Consider the following 11,943-nt stretch of genomic DNA (forward strand, 5'->3'; position numbering starts at 1 on the left):
GTAGCATAGCATAATAAAAAATTTGGAAGCAATATTTGCTAACATTTTTAGTTTTTTTCAAATACCAAACAAATCTAATGCGTAACCTCTAAAGTTCCTTTGGTCTGAGTCTTATTACAGCATCACTACACACTGCTGTTATTTATAAATTCACTTTCCACTTTCTTTATATATATATATATATATATTTTTTTTTTTGTTATATCTTTTGCTCCTTGAGTATACACTTTACACTATCACTGCATTGCAATTTCAGCAGAAATACGATCACTTGTTCGTGCGTGACATTAACATTCTGCATATCTGTACAAAGACCTTTTGCATTTCTTTAACAATTGAAAATATGTGTACTTACCGGATACTTTGTTGTCAGTACTACCCCACAGATCTCGTCTCCCACCAGAAACTGTTCTCCCAACATTGCCATACAAACATTTTCCCACGCACGATCAATTTTATTCTTCCTTAGACGTATTACCCACTGGCCGCCTTTTGTGTTTGCTGGATCCTCCCACATCGGTTTGATACCCTGCTTGAAAAGGCTTAATTCTCGATACGGTTTCAACGCTGTGGGCCGTATTAGATGCGAATACAGCGCCCACCACTGTTGTACACTGGCACAACGCCCGACTACATGAAGTGATTTGCTGTAGTCCGTGGCGCGATGTGTCCCTTTGCGTGAGAACCAGAGGCAGTATGTATGCTGCAGCCGATTCTCGTTGGGCCCAACTTCTAATGGTGGTAGTTTGTCCACATCTATTTCATTCTCCATATCACTGTCATCGCTGTCAGCTAGGTCTGACCATGGTTTTCTGCAAGAAAATAAAATTAATAAAAGTAAATGAATAGAGATTTGCTAGCAATTAGTTTTAATGCATTCAAAAAAAGGAATATAACAAATAAATTTTTAATTTATGACTATAATCCTTGGGAATGTTGTTGGAAATGTCTCGACAATGGGGTCCATACATTTCGTGCGCGGATTGTGTAGTTTACATTTTGTCACATAAATGCAGTTATGGTAGCTTGACCTAATATTTAATATTTTAATCCTTATACAAATTGTGAAGGCCAAAATGCTGTTTAGCTTAAAATAATGCCGGCTAACTTGCACTTTTGAAGATACAAAATTGAGAAGGAACCGTATTCGATATTGTTTGTTTGTACTCGAAACAATATGCCTACTAATATTGAAATGCCAGTCCTTAACAGTTGTGGGTAACAAACTATGAAATATTGTAAACAAATTTCTAAATCAAAGTTTTGTTATGAAAATTTTGTTCGACTAACGTTGGCTGAGTTAAAGAGTTTTCATTAATAATATGAGTTTCTGCTCATTTTTTTATTGGCCAGCAATTCAATTAACTAAATAAACTTCACTTAATTAATTGCTCTGCTTCAGCTACAGCTGAGCCAGTATTTGGGAATTGGTGTCAACGTAGCCCTACGAAAACATAACCTAAACACTAAACACGATTACACGCGAGCATTTGTTTACAGTCGATTTTGCAATGAACAGACGGAATTGTTTTATGCCAGCGGGTTGAAATAAAAGTTTGCAGTAAATGAAAACTACATATTCATTGGATTTACACGACTTTGTATCATTACCGCCCACCTTTGGTAGTAGACATTTGTATCGAAACTTACGATTCGTATTGTTTGGCTGGCATTTTGTCCATAACGTGATTACACAGTGTTGACGAAAGTTCTAAGGTCTCCACGACAATTCGCTTGATTTACTGAGTTGTGCGCCAAGTGGTTGGGCTCCAACAGGCTTTTGCTGTTTGGTTTGTTGTGTTGTTGTGAATGCCTTGCAGTTAGTGCGTCTGCCGCTACTACTACCAGCAATTAGTCCACAAATAGCTGTTCCAATTTCCACACAGCTTCCTGTAGCTTCTTTATGTGCCTTTCACTACGTATCACAGTTTTCTGTTGAATGCGCGTTGTGCAGTCGTCCCGTTAGTATTTTATTGATAACTTTTAATTTATAATAAAAGTGCAAATGGCAAAAATTCCAATAGTTTTCAAAAAAGTTCCTTCCGATTGTTTCTGAGTTTGCTTTTAAATAAAATCTGACAACTTGTCAAAAATTGACATTTCCTTTTGTGCAACAACACGTTGTATTGTGAGATTTGCTAAAATAGCCCTTCCATAGGGTTGCATGCGAAAGTGCTAATGAATAGAAATTTTATTTTACCGGGACTGGGACTAAATATTGCTGATTGAAATATCTACGAATATTATATAATTTAAAGAGAAATCAAGAATAAGGCCTGGAGAAGTTAATATCCAAGAATGACATCATTACTTATAGAATACCTTAACTGTGACTGGTATTTTAACTTCTCTTCAGTGAGTTGTATTTTTCTTTCTCCCTTCAAAATTCAATAGAACCCAAGGCGGCGAATTGAGTAGCAGGTGGCGCCATTAAAAAAACAGTTACTTTATTTTTCGCGTTTTTGGCAAGTCGGACATCAGCTCCCTTCGCAATACAAAATATACGAACAAAACAAACAAAAATAGGGAAAACTGCATGTTTGTGAAAATGCAAATTCTTGGTAATATTGTGATTTGTGACATTAAAACTACTCAAATTAATGCAAACGAAGTGCCGCCTGTCAAAGGGTTATATATGCAGTTAGAATTTTCAAAAAATCGATTTTTTGTTTTTTATTTTTTTCTTAATGTACATATATATAAGAATACACACGGAAAATTTAATATCGTTCCGGTGAATATTTCCCAAGTTACACGCAAATTTGAAAATTCGTTTTAGAGTGCTTTTCAAACTTTAAAGGCGTTTTTCTCAAAATGGTGTTTTGAAAGTCGGTGACCAGCATTACTCGAAAACGACTAAACCGATTAGTCTCAAATTTTAACATCAGCTTCTTAAAAAAAATTTTAGTAATTAATGGAAGATTTTTTTTACCTATAAATATTTTTTTTTTTTATAAACAATTTAAGGCCGAAATTTTAGGCCAAAAATAATTTTTTTGTTTTTTGAGAAAACGCCATTTTGTCAAAAAAATTTGTTGTGTTTATTTCTTCGATCACAAAATCGAAATTTTTTTTTTCACTCATCTTATAGTAAATCATTTCAAGAATGTTGTGTCAAAATTTTAAGTGGATCGGAGCAGAACTCTCAAAGTTATAGCCTTTGTAGGCACTCTACCTCGAGTGCGGAGCATCGATAGTTTTTCAGAGTCATTTTTTCAAACGCGTTTTTCCCGAAACGACTTCTTAAAAGTCGGTGCCAATCACAATTCCGAAACTATTCAACCGATTCTTTTCAAATTTGGCACACGTTTTCTAAATCAAAATACCTCCCCCCCCACTGTTTTTTTATATTTTTTTTTTTAAGGTTGTTTTTCACTTACAAATATGGCGAAATTTTTCGTCAAAAATGCTCGTTTTACGTTTTTTTGCCACCAAAACTACAAAAATGAAAAAAAAAAAAATTTATTAATGTAGGGGGGAGCATTACGTCATACTTTAACTGAAAAATTCGACTTTTTTAGTTTCAGATGATTCTACGACGAATGCCGATTGGCACCGCAGAGCACCTCTCGAAAAACATATCTCCAAAAAAACTCTGTCATGGGCTTATTTGTCAATATTTTATTATTAATATTTTTTAAAAACTTATTGAAAAGATGTACAATAACATGCAACTGATTTTATTAAAGTATCTTAAGCCATATATCTGTAAAAAATTCAAAAAAAAAAGTGTTTTTTTTTAGCACTAAACCCTCCTTAACAAAGCATATCACGCAGCATGCACTCCCCTACGTTAAACACGCATGGTGGAAGAAGGAGCTGAGGTTAAAAAGGCGCAGCGTAATAGAATTCAATGAATTGGCTCGATACCCGATAATGAATCCTGCTGGGAAGAGTATAATGATCTACGACGGACATACAAGAAAGAGGTGCGTAAAGCCAGGAGAGAGTCATGGAAAGACTTCTGTGGCAGTATAGAAAGCACAAACGAAGCGGCTAGGCTCAGGAAACTGTTATCAAAACACCCGACTACGACCAACTTAACACTAGAACTACGAACCGGTCAAAATGACCGGTTGGAACATTTATTTCCCATTTCCTCTTAAATATTCCAATTACATTTTTTTCGATAATGTCATGATTTTTATTAAATTTGTGTATAGAATAATATTATAGATTATTTTGTTCTTACTATGTGTTATACCTAAATATACGAACCGGTCATTTTGATCGGTCATAAAAATATCATGAATACTTTTTGTATATTCTTGAAATATTCTTTTTGAATATGGAAAATTCCCGGAATTCAAATATTTTGGGTTTTCCATGTATTATTCGAAAATTTGTATAACTGTAATATGGTATATACAGTTATACTAAATCCGTAATATGAATACAATTTCTACAGTCAGTCTGTAACCCCTATACTGATAAGTTATCATAAATCGTAGCATATAAACATTTCAATTTAGTATTCTTACTTACCGTGTATAGTTGCAAATGACAATAAATTGAATATTTTTTATATTTCTTTATAATCTCACATTATTCTTGCATACATTGTAAGTGGTTTCTGATTGAATATTTTTTTCATTATTAGAAAGGGAAATAAAATTATAGTTTTCAGTTAGAAGTTATTACCATGAAAATGGCGTCACATTCGAAAAAAACAAAATCTCTTGAAGATATAACAAATATATGCGAAGATATATCCGAAGTTGTCTGCAAATCAACAAATATTTCAGCGGTCCAGTTTGATAAAGAGAAAGTCTATGTATCCAGTGATAGTGAAGAGGAGAACATACTCAAGGTATGTACAAGAAAAAGTGTAAGATATCCGTCCTATTCCGATGAGAGTGAAGATCAGCAAACTGAAATTGCTGAGTACGAAACATAATTCAGTTAGCATTGAAGAAGATAAAAAAAGATGCCTGAAACTATAAAATTTTATAACAATACTAAATACGGAGTAGATGTTGCCGATCAAATGGCCAGGAAGTATAGTGTGAAGTCAGGATCACGAAGATGGCCTGTGCAAATATTCTTCAATATTCTCGACTTAGCTGCAATAAATGCATGGATTCTGTACAACGAAACAACTGGAGAAAATATATCAAGAAAAAATTTTTTGTTTCAATTAGCAGAAGAACTTTCAGGAAAGCATGAAGACTCATCGGAACTGGAATACTTGAACAACCCCTTGAAGAGTCCTGAAAATTTGAACATACGAAAAACTTGTCAAATAGGTTTATGCAATGAGAATAAATCCGCAAATATCTGTGCTCATTGCCAAAAGTATGTTTGTGGCAAATGTACTTTTAAAAAACTTTTAATATGTAAAAATTGTAGTACATAGAATCTCTATGTTATGTAATTTTGTTTTTTATGTTATGTAATTACAATAAATGAATAAAATATGTTTCTTTTGCTTTAAAATTTAATTATCTTATGAATTTTTAGTTTTATTTCTAAATTTCTACTGTTTTGTGTAGTTAAACAAAAAAACCGGTCAAAATGACCGGTTAGTTGAAATAGGTATATGGTAAATCTTCGTAGTTCTAGTGTTAATATATAAATCCAACGGGGTACTGGACTGATAGTTGTGAAGAATCATTACAAGATCTAGTCAGTACGCATTTTCCAGAATGCATAGACTACTAAGGTCCGGAGCCTGCTAGAAATAACGAAGTAAACATCCCAAAGACATTATTACAACACAAAAAATATAGTGGGCAATAAGCACTTTTGACCCATTTAAATCACCGAGTTTAGACGAAATTTTTCCAGCCATGCTTTAAAGGATGGGCAATCTGTTGGTACCATGGCTAAAAGCGATGTACACAGGATGATAGAGGTTTAACTAAGTGCAACTACTCTGGAGAGAAGCAAAGATTGTGTTTATACCGAAAGCAGGTAAAAGTAACCCCATACTTTCAAAGGAATATAGACCAATCAGTTTGACCTCATTCATGGCTTCAGAGTTTCGCAAAAGACACTGGCTTATTACAAGAAGCCTACTATAAGGAAACGTGAGGGTCACGCTCCATCTGGTACCACTAAGGGCCAAAAGGTATATGTGATGGCTTTCAGACAGCCAGGTCAACCTAACCTTTAGTAGATATCATCGCAATCATTTTGGTCTCATAACTTTTTCGTGCGGTGTATTTTATTTTTATATATCACTTTTATATATAACATTCGGCCGCCGTAGCCGAATGGGTTGGTGCGTGATTACCATTCGGAATTCACCGAGAGGTCGTTGGTTCGAATATCGGTGAAAGCAAAATCAATAAAAACATTTTTCTAATAGCGGTCGCCCCTCGGCAGGCAATGGCAAACCTCCGAGTGTATTTCTGCCATGAAAAAGCTCCTCATAAAAATATCTGCCGTTCGGAGTCGGCTTGAAACTGTAGGTCCCTCCAATTGTGGAACAACATCAAGACGCACACCACAAATAGGAGGAGGAGCTCGGCCAAACACCTAACAGAAGTGTACGCGCCAATTATTTATTTTTTTATTTTTTTTTATATAACTGATAACTGCTAGCACAAAATCCAGACTAATTAAACCAAAAGAATGAGTTTATTCGCATTTACATCAAAAATTACACATCTCCTTCGTTAGTGAAACTTTTAAAGTCGCTCGTTGTTATCAATAATTGCACAAATCACATTGACCTCACGTGAATAAAGTGCAAAAAATCGAGCTCATGCATTGCTTTGTCATGGGGAGGGATTCTCATAAGCAACTTTTGTGGTTGACCGCAAATCTGCTTGCAATAGACACCACCGCAAGTCCAAAATTCAAACACACAAACGCACGCATTTATAAAGCCGCACATACACGGAAAAAAGGAAGCGGCGGCCATTTAACTGCAGCTGTTTGGGTGTGGGCAGCGCCATTGGTTTGTCTGCCATAGTTACTCTTCAAATAACTCAGCACCTAAATATATTTGTTTGTATGTATGTGTGTTTATAATAATAAGTAGTAATGAAGTAAAAAAGAGGAGAAGAGCACCCACACATGCAACGGAATCACGCGTTTTCACGACCTGCTGTCAACATTGTTTATTTTTGTGGCTTGACCGCGCGGCCGCATGAATGGCAGTTAAAAGACTCTGGAGCGCCATATGAAGCAATCGAAAGTCGCCATCATTATCATCAGCGTTAAACTTAATTATGACCGCTGCTGCTGAAGAAAGTAAATAGCGCATCAGGAGGCGAGCGTTCGCTCATGGACAGCGCCAATGTTCAGCGTTTTAAGTTCAAATCAAGTAGACAAGACATACCCGTGTGTAGGTTTCACACTATGCGCGTACGTCCAATGCCAGCGTATGTGGGAGTGTGTGTGTGTGTTTCAGTGTTAAAGTGTGCGTGTTTGAGTGATTGCAAGTGACTAACCTCACCTGCTAAGTGATTTCACTATTCACATGAATTTTACGGCATTTTTAATTGTAGTGTTGATTACTGTTCGTTATTCGGCTCGAGAAAAATTCTCGCCATTTTGAAAGTAACTGTTTGAGTAGTAGTAAATAATAAGCAATTATCGCTGGCAAAACCTTTGCACCATTTCGAGACTAACGAAGTGTAGTGTCGATCATCGGCTGCGAGATGGTTTACGTACGTATTAGAGCTCCAGATACCCGGATATCGAGCATTACTTTAGATTTTACAACGATTTTCCAAGTATTGCGTATAAATAATTTACAAAACTTAAAAAAAGGGCCGACAAAAAAGTCAAAATAATCAAAACTGAAGTGTTTTCCAATAAGAGGTATTATTTTGAATAGCCCACTATTTCGGTAGATGTCACTTTTGAAGCTGTAATTTTTTGATATTTGACAAGTAGAAAAATGGAACAATACACGCTTAAACAACGCATTGAAATGATTAAAATTCACTATAAAAATGGTGCAAATTTGGCAGAGACGGTTTGTAAAACTCGAAAATTTTTGGGTTATCGTGAAGCACCTTGTCGGACCGCAATACAGAAATTGGTGAACAAATTCGAGCTATTGGGACAAGTTAGTGAAGTGAAGAATAAAACCCGTGCACGTCGCTCAAGAACAGCCGAAAATATTGCTGTTGTAGTCGAAAGTGTTGAAGAAAGCCCAGGTTTGTCCATTCCTCATCGTTCTTTGGAATTAGCATTCCACAAACGTCATTACATCGTATTTTGCATAAAAATTTAGGTCATAAGGCTTATGAAGTCCAGCTAACACAAGAACTCAAGCCAGCCGATCATCAACAACGTCGTGTCTTTGCCGATTGGGTCGTTGAAATGCATGAAAATGCTCTGGAATTCCATCGAAAAATCATCTTGAATGATGAGACCCATTTCCACCTCGGTGGCTTCGTCAAGAGGCGAAATTGTCGGATCTAGGACTCAGAAAATCCAAGAGTTATTGTTGAAAAGCCTCTCTATCCTCAACGTTTGGTGACTTTTTGGTGCGGTTTATGGTCCGGCGGAGTCATTGGATCTTACTTTTTCGAAAATGAAGCTGGAGCAACAGTTACGATGAATGGATTACGCTATCGAGAGATGATTTATGATTTTTAATGACCGAAATTGGATGGTATTGATCTGGACAACGTTTATTTTCAACAAGTCAGCGCTACGAAACCATTGATCTTTGATCAACTTAACATCCCTTATTGAAAAACCCTTTATATATAATAGGCGTTTGCACCCTTTTTTGGGTGTTTGGCCGAGCTGCTCCTCCTATTTATGGTGTGTGTCTTGATGTTGTTCCACAAATGGAGGGACCGAATCCGAACGACAGATGTTTTTTATGAGGAGCTTTTTCAAGGCAGAAATAATGGCAGATTTGCCATTGTCTGCCGAGGGGTGACTGCTATTAGAACAAGTATAGCTCGGCATAAAAATCGTGCTTGGCGACTTCAATGCCAGGGTAGGTAAGGAGGGAGTTTTTAGTCCCACAGTCGGAAAAGTCATCCTGCTCAACGAAACATCCGGTAACAAACAGAGGCAGATCGACTTCGGGCCCGAAACATGGTAGTCTGCTGCACCAGATTCCAGCATAAAAAGATACACCAAGCAACGTGGTTGTCTCCTGATCGAAAAACGTGAAACCAGACCGATCAATTTGTGATAGATGGATGACACGTTTCTAGTGCTTGCTTTAGATGTGCGTACGATCTGAGGATCCAACATCGACTCGGATCACTACTTTGTTGCAACCAAACTACGTACACGCCTCTGTGAAGGAAAAAACGTACATCTACCTACGCAAAGAACGTTCGACATCGAAAAGCTGCAATCACAACAGACAGCCAGAAGATTCGCCACTGCACTCTCCCTCCTGCTCTCAGAGAGTGCTGCATGCACGAGAAATGGAACAAAATTTCCCGTCCCCTACGTACCCCGCCGAAGAAGAAATTGGATTTCGGCGAGTCCGGAAAACAATTGATGTCGCCGAAAGAAAGGATGCTGCCTATAGGATGATGCCGCGATCGTGCGCAACGCGAGCCATGTGGGATCGATACCGGGAGCTCAAAAAGAAAGAGATACGTATTATCAGATTGAAAAAATGAAAGGCCGAAATACGTGAATGCAAGAAGCGTGAGATACCAGTCAATAGGAAAACCGCCCGGAAATTCTACCGGAAAGTGCGGCGGCTTACAGAAGGTTTCAAGACCGGAGTCCGCATTTCCCGTAAGAAAAAAGATGGCAATCTGGTGACTGACATCCAGAACGTACTAAAATTATGGAGGGAACACTTCTCGAACTTGTTAAATAGGAACAGCTGCGCATGTCATAGAGAATGTGAAGATCCCGATACCCGAATGTGACGACGGAATTGTCGTTCCGCTACCCGACTATGACGAGGTGAGAATAGCGGCTAAAGAACAACAAAGCCGCGGGAGTCGACGGACTGCTGGCTGAGCTATTCAAACATGGCGACGAGGAGCTGGTAAGGTACATGCATCAGCTTCTATGCAAAATATGGTCGAATGAAAGCATGCCTGCCGATTGAAATTTAAGTGTGCTCTGCCCAATCCATAAGAAGGACGATCATGCAATTTGTGCCAATTACCGCGGGATTAGTCTTCTAAATATCGCCTATAAGGTTCTAGCGAGCGTATTGTGTGAAAGGCTGAAGCCCACCATCAACCAACTGATTGGACCTTATCAGTGTGGCTTTAAATCTGGAAAGTCTACCATCGATCAGATATTTACAATGCGCCAAATCCTGGAAAATACCCATGAAAGGAGAATCGACACACACCATATTTTCGTTGACTTCAAAGCTGTATTCGACAGTACGAAAATGAGTTGCCTATATGCCGCGATGTCTGAATTTAATATTCCCGCAAAACTAGTACGGCTTTCAAATATGACGTTGCTCAACACCAGCAGCGCCAACAGAATTGAGAAAAATCTCTCCGAGCCGTTTGATACTAAACGAGGTTTTAGACAGGGTGATTCGCTGTCGTGTGACTTCTTTAACCTGACGTTGGAGACCATCGTACGAGCCGCAAACTTAATCGCTCAGGCACAATTTTTTATAAGAACCTACAATTGTTGGCGTATGCCGATGATATTGACATAATCGGCCTTAAAAACGCGCGTTTAGTTCTGCCTTCTCCAAACTGGACTCGCGTATCGGCACCCACGACACTGTTGACAGTTATAATTTCGAGGTTGTAAAAGACTTCGTTTATTTAGGAACCAGCATTAGCACTTACAAGAAAGTCAGCCTGGAAATCCTACGTAGAATATCTCTTGGCTACTTTGGACCAAGTAGGCAACTGAGCAGTAAAGTCGTCTCTCGACGAACACTAACCCTCTCCAATGCTCTGATCAGGTCCGTCCTAATGTATTGCGCAGAAGCTTGGACGATGACAATATTCGAGAGAAATATTCTGCGAAAGATTTTTGGACCTTTGCACGATGGTGAGGGCGAGTATCGCAGGTTATGGAACAATGAGCAGTATGAACTTTACGACGACAAAGACTTAGCGCAGCGAGTAAAAATCCAGCAGCTTTGTTGACTGGGTCATGTCCTCCGAATAGATACAAGCGCTCCGGCTCTGCAAATATTCGATGCGGCACCAGCCGGTGATAGCAGAGGAAGAGAAATCAGGTGGAGAAGAACTTGGCTACGCTTGGTGTGTTCAACTGGCGCCGGTTAGCTTGAGAAAGAAACGGCGCTTTGTTAAACCCGGCCAAAATCGCGTAAGTGGTTATGGCGCCAATTAAGAAGAAGAAGCTTTGCTGGCGTGCACCTTGCTTATGGCAGAAGTTGTGAGATTAATACTTGCTGAGGTTGAATGCGCTAAGTGTTAATGAATTTCGTTGACTTGGTTCAATGATTTTTCAGAATACAACAGCAGTTGAGTCGAGTCACTCGACTGTGAAGTACATAGAGAGATCTTTTTTCATTATCACGTTGGTGATCTTACGTATTTGTGAAGTCGCTACAAGTTGAGCTCTGCCTGCAACATCGAACATTTTTCACGCCTTATGTGCAGTTCATACGCATATGGCTTTAAAGCGCAGGGACAGACGCCTATAACTTAAATGGAATAGCAGCAAAAATATCAAATAACAAATAATCACAAAAACCCGATTACTGCCTAAACCTGCACTTAACTCAATAAAGGACACAATACCACACGCGCACACAGCCCCACTCCACCGCTCGCTCAGCTCCATCAGTGTCTGTACTAACGCGCCTAAATGTTGGTGTGGTCAAAGCGTTTAGCAAGCGTTTAGAGCATTTTGCACTTTCAGTTGCGGTTTGCGCTCCAAGGCGCTCAGTTCGTCCTTATATTTTCAAAATAAAAAAAAAAAACAACTTTAACGGTCTTTCGCACGACAATGTGTGACTTGGAAAAAGTTGAACCAATTAGTGTGTGTATATATGTGTGAGTGTGTGTTTGCCGAGTGTATTCGTTCCAAGTGACCAGTGTAAGGCGG

The 11,943-nt window shown here is 38.3% G+C and overlaps 1 protein-coding gene across 1 annotated transcript; it reads right to left on the minus strand.

Annotated features, from left to right (window-relative positions):
• Positions 1-313: 313 nt before the first annotated feature.
• Positions 314-2,069, minus strand: LOC129236369 (eukaryotic translation initiation factor 4E type 2). The gene is made up of 2 exons (XM_054870719.1): positions 1,651-2,069; positions 314-812 (listed from the first exon to the last, which is right to left on the minus strand). Exons 1-2 carry the CDS (start codon positions 1,680-1,682, stop codon positions 329-331), a joined length of 516 nt encoding a protein of 171 aa, XP_054726694.1. The 5' UTR covers positions 1,683-2,069; the 3' UTR covers positions 314-328.
• Positions 2,070-11,943: the final 9,874 nt, after the last annotated feature.

This window comes from Anastrepha obliqua, chromosome 1 (assembly GCF_027943255.1).
Source record: "Anastrepha obliqua isolate idAnaObli1 chromosome 1, idAnaObli1_1.0, whole genome shotgun sequence".
Taxonomy (NCBI): domain Eukaryota; kingdom Metazoa; phylum Arthropoda; class Insecta; order Diptera; family Tephritidae; genus Anastrepha; species Anastrepha obliqua.

Coding starts and splice junctions, on each gene's coding strand:
- LOC129236369 (XM_054870719.1), bottom strand. CDS start 1,682: ATGGACAAAATGCCAGCCAAACAATACGAATC. Junction 813..1,650: donor CCAGCCAAACAATACGAATC/GTAAGTTTCGAT, acceptor ATTTTCTTGCAG/AAAACCATGGTCAGACCTAG.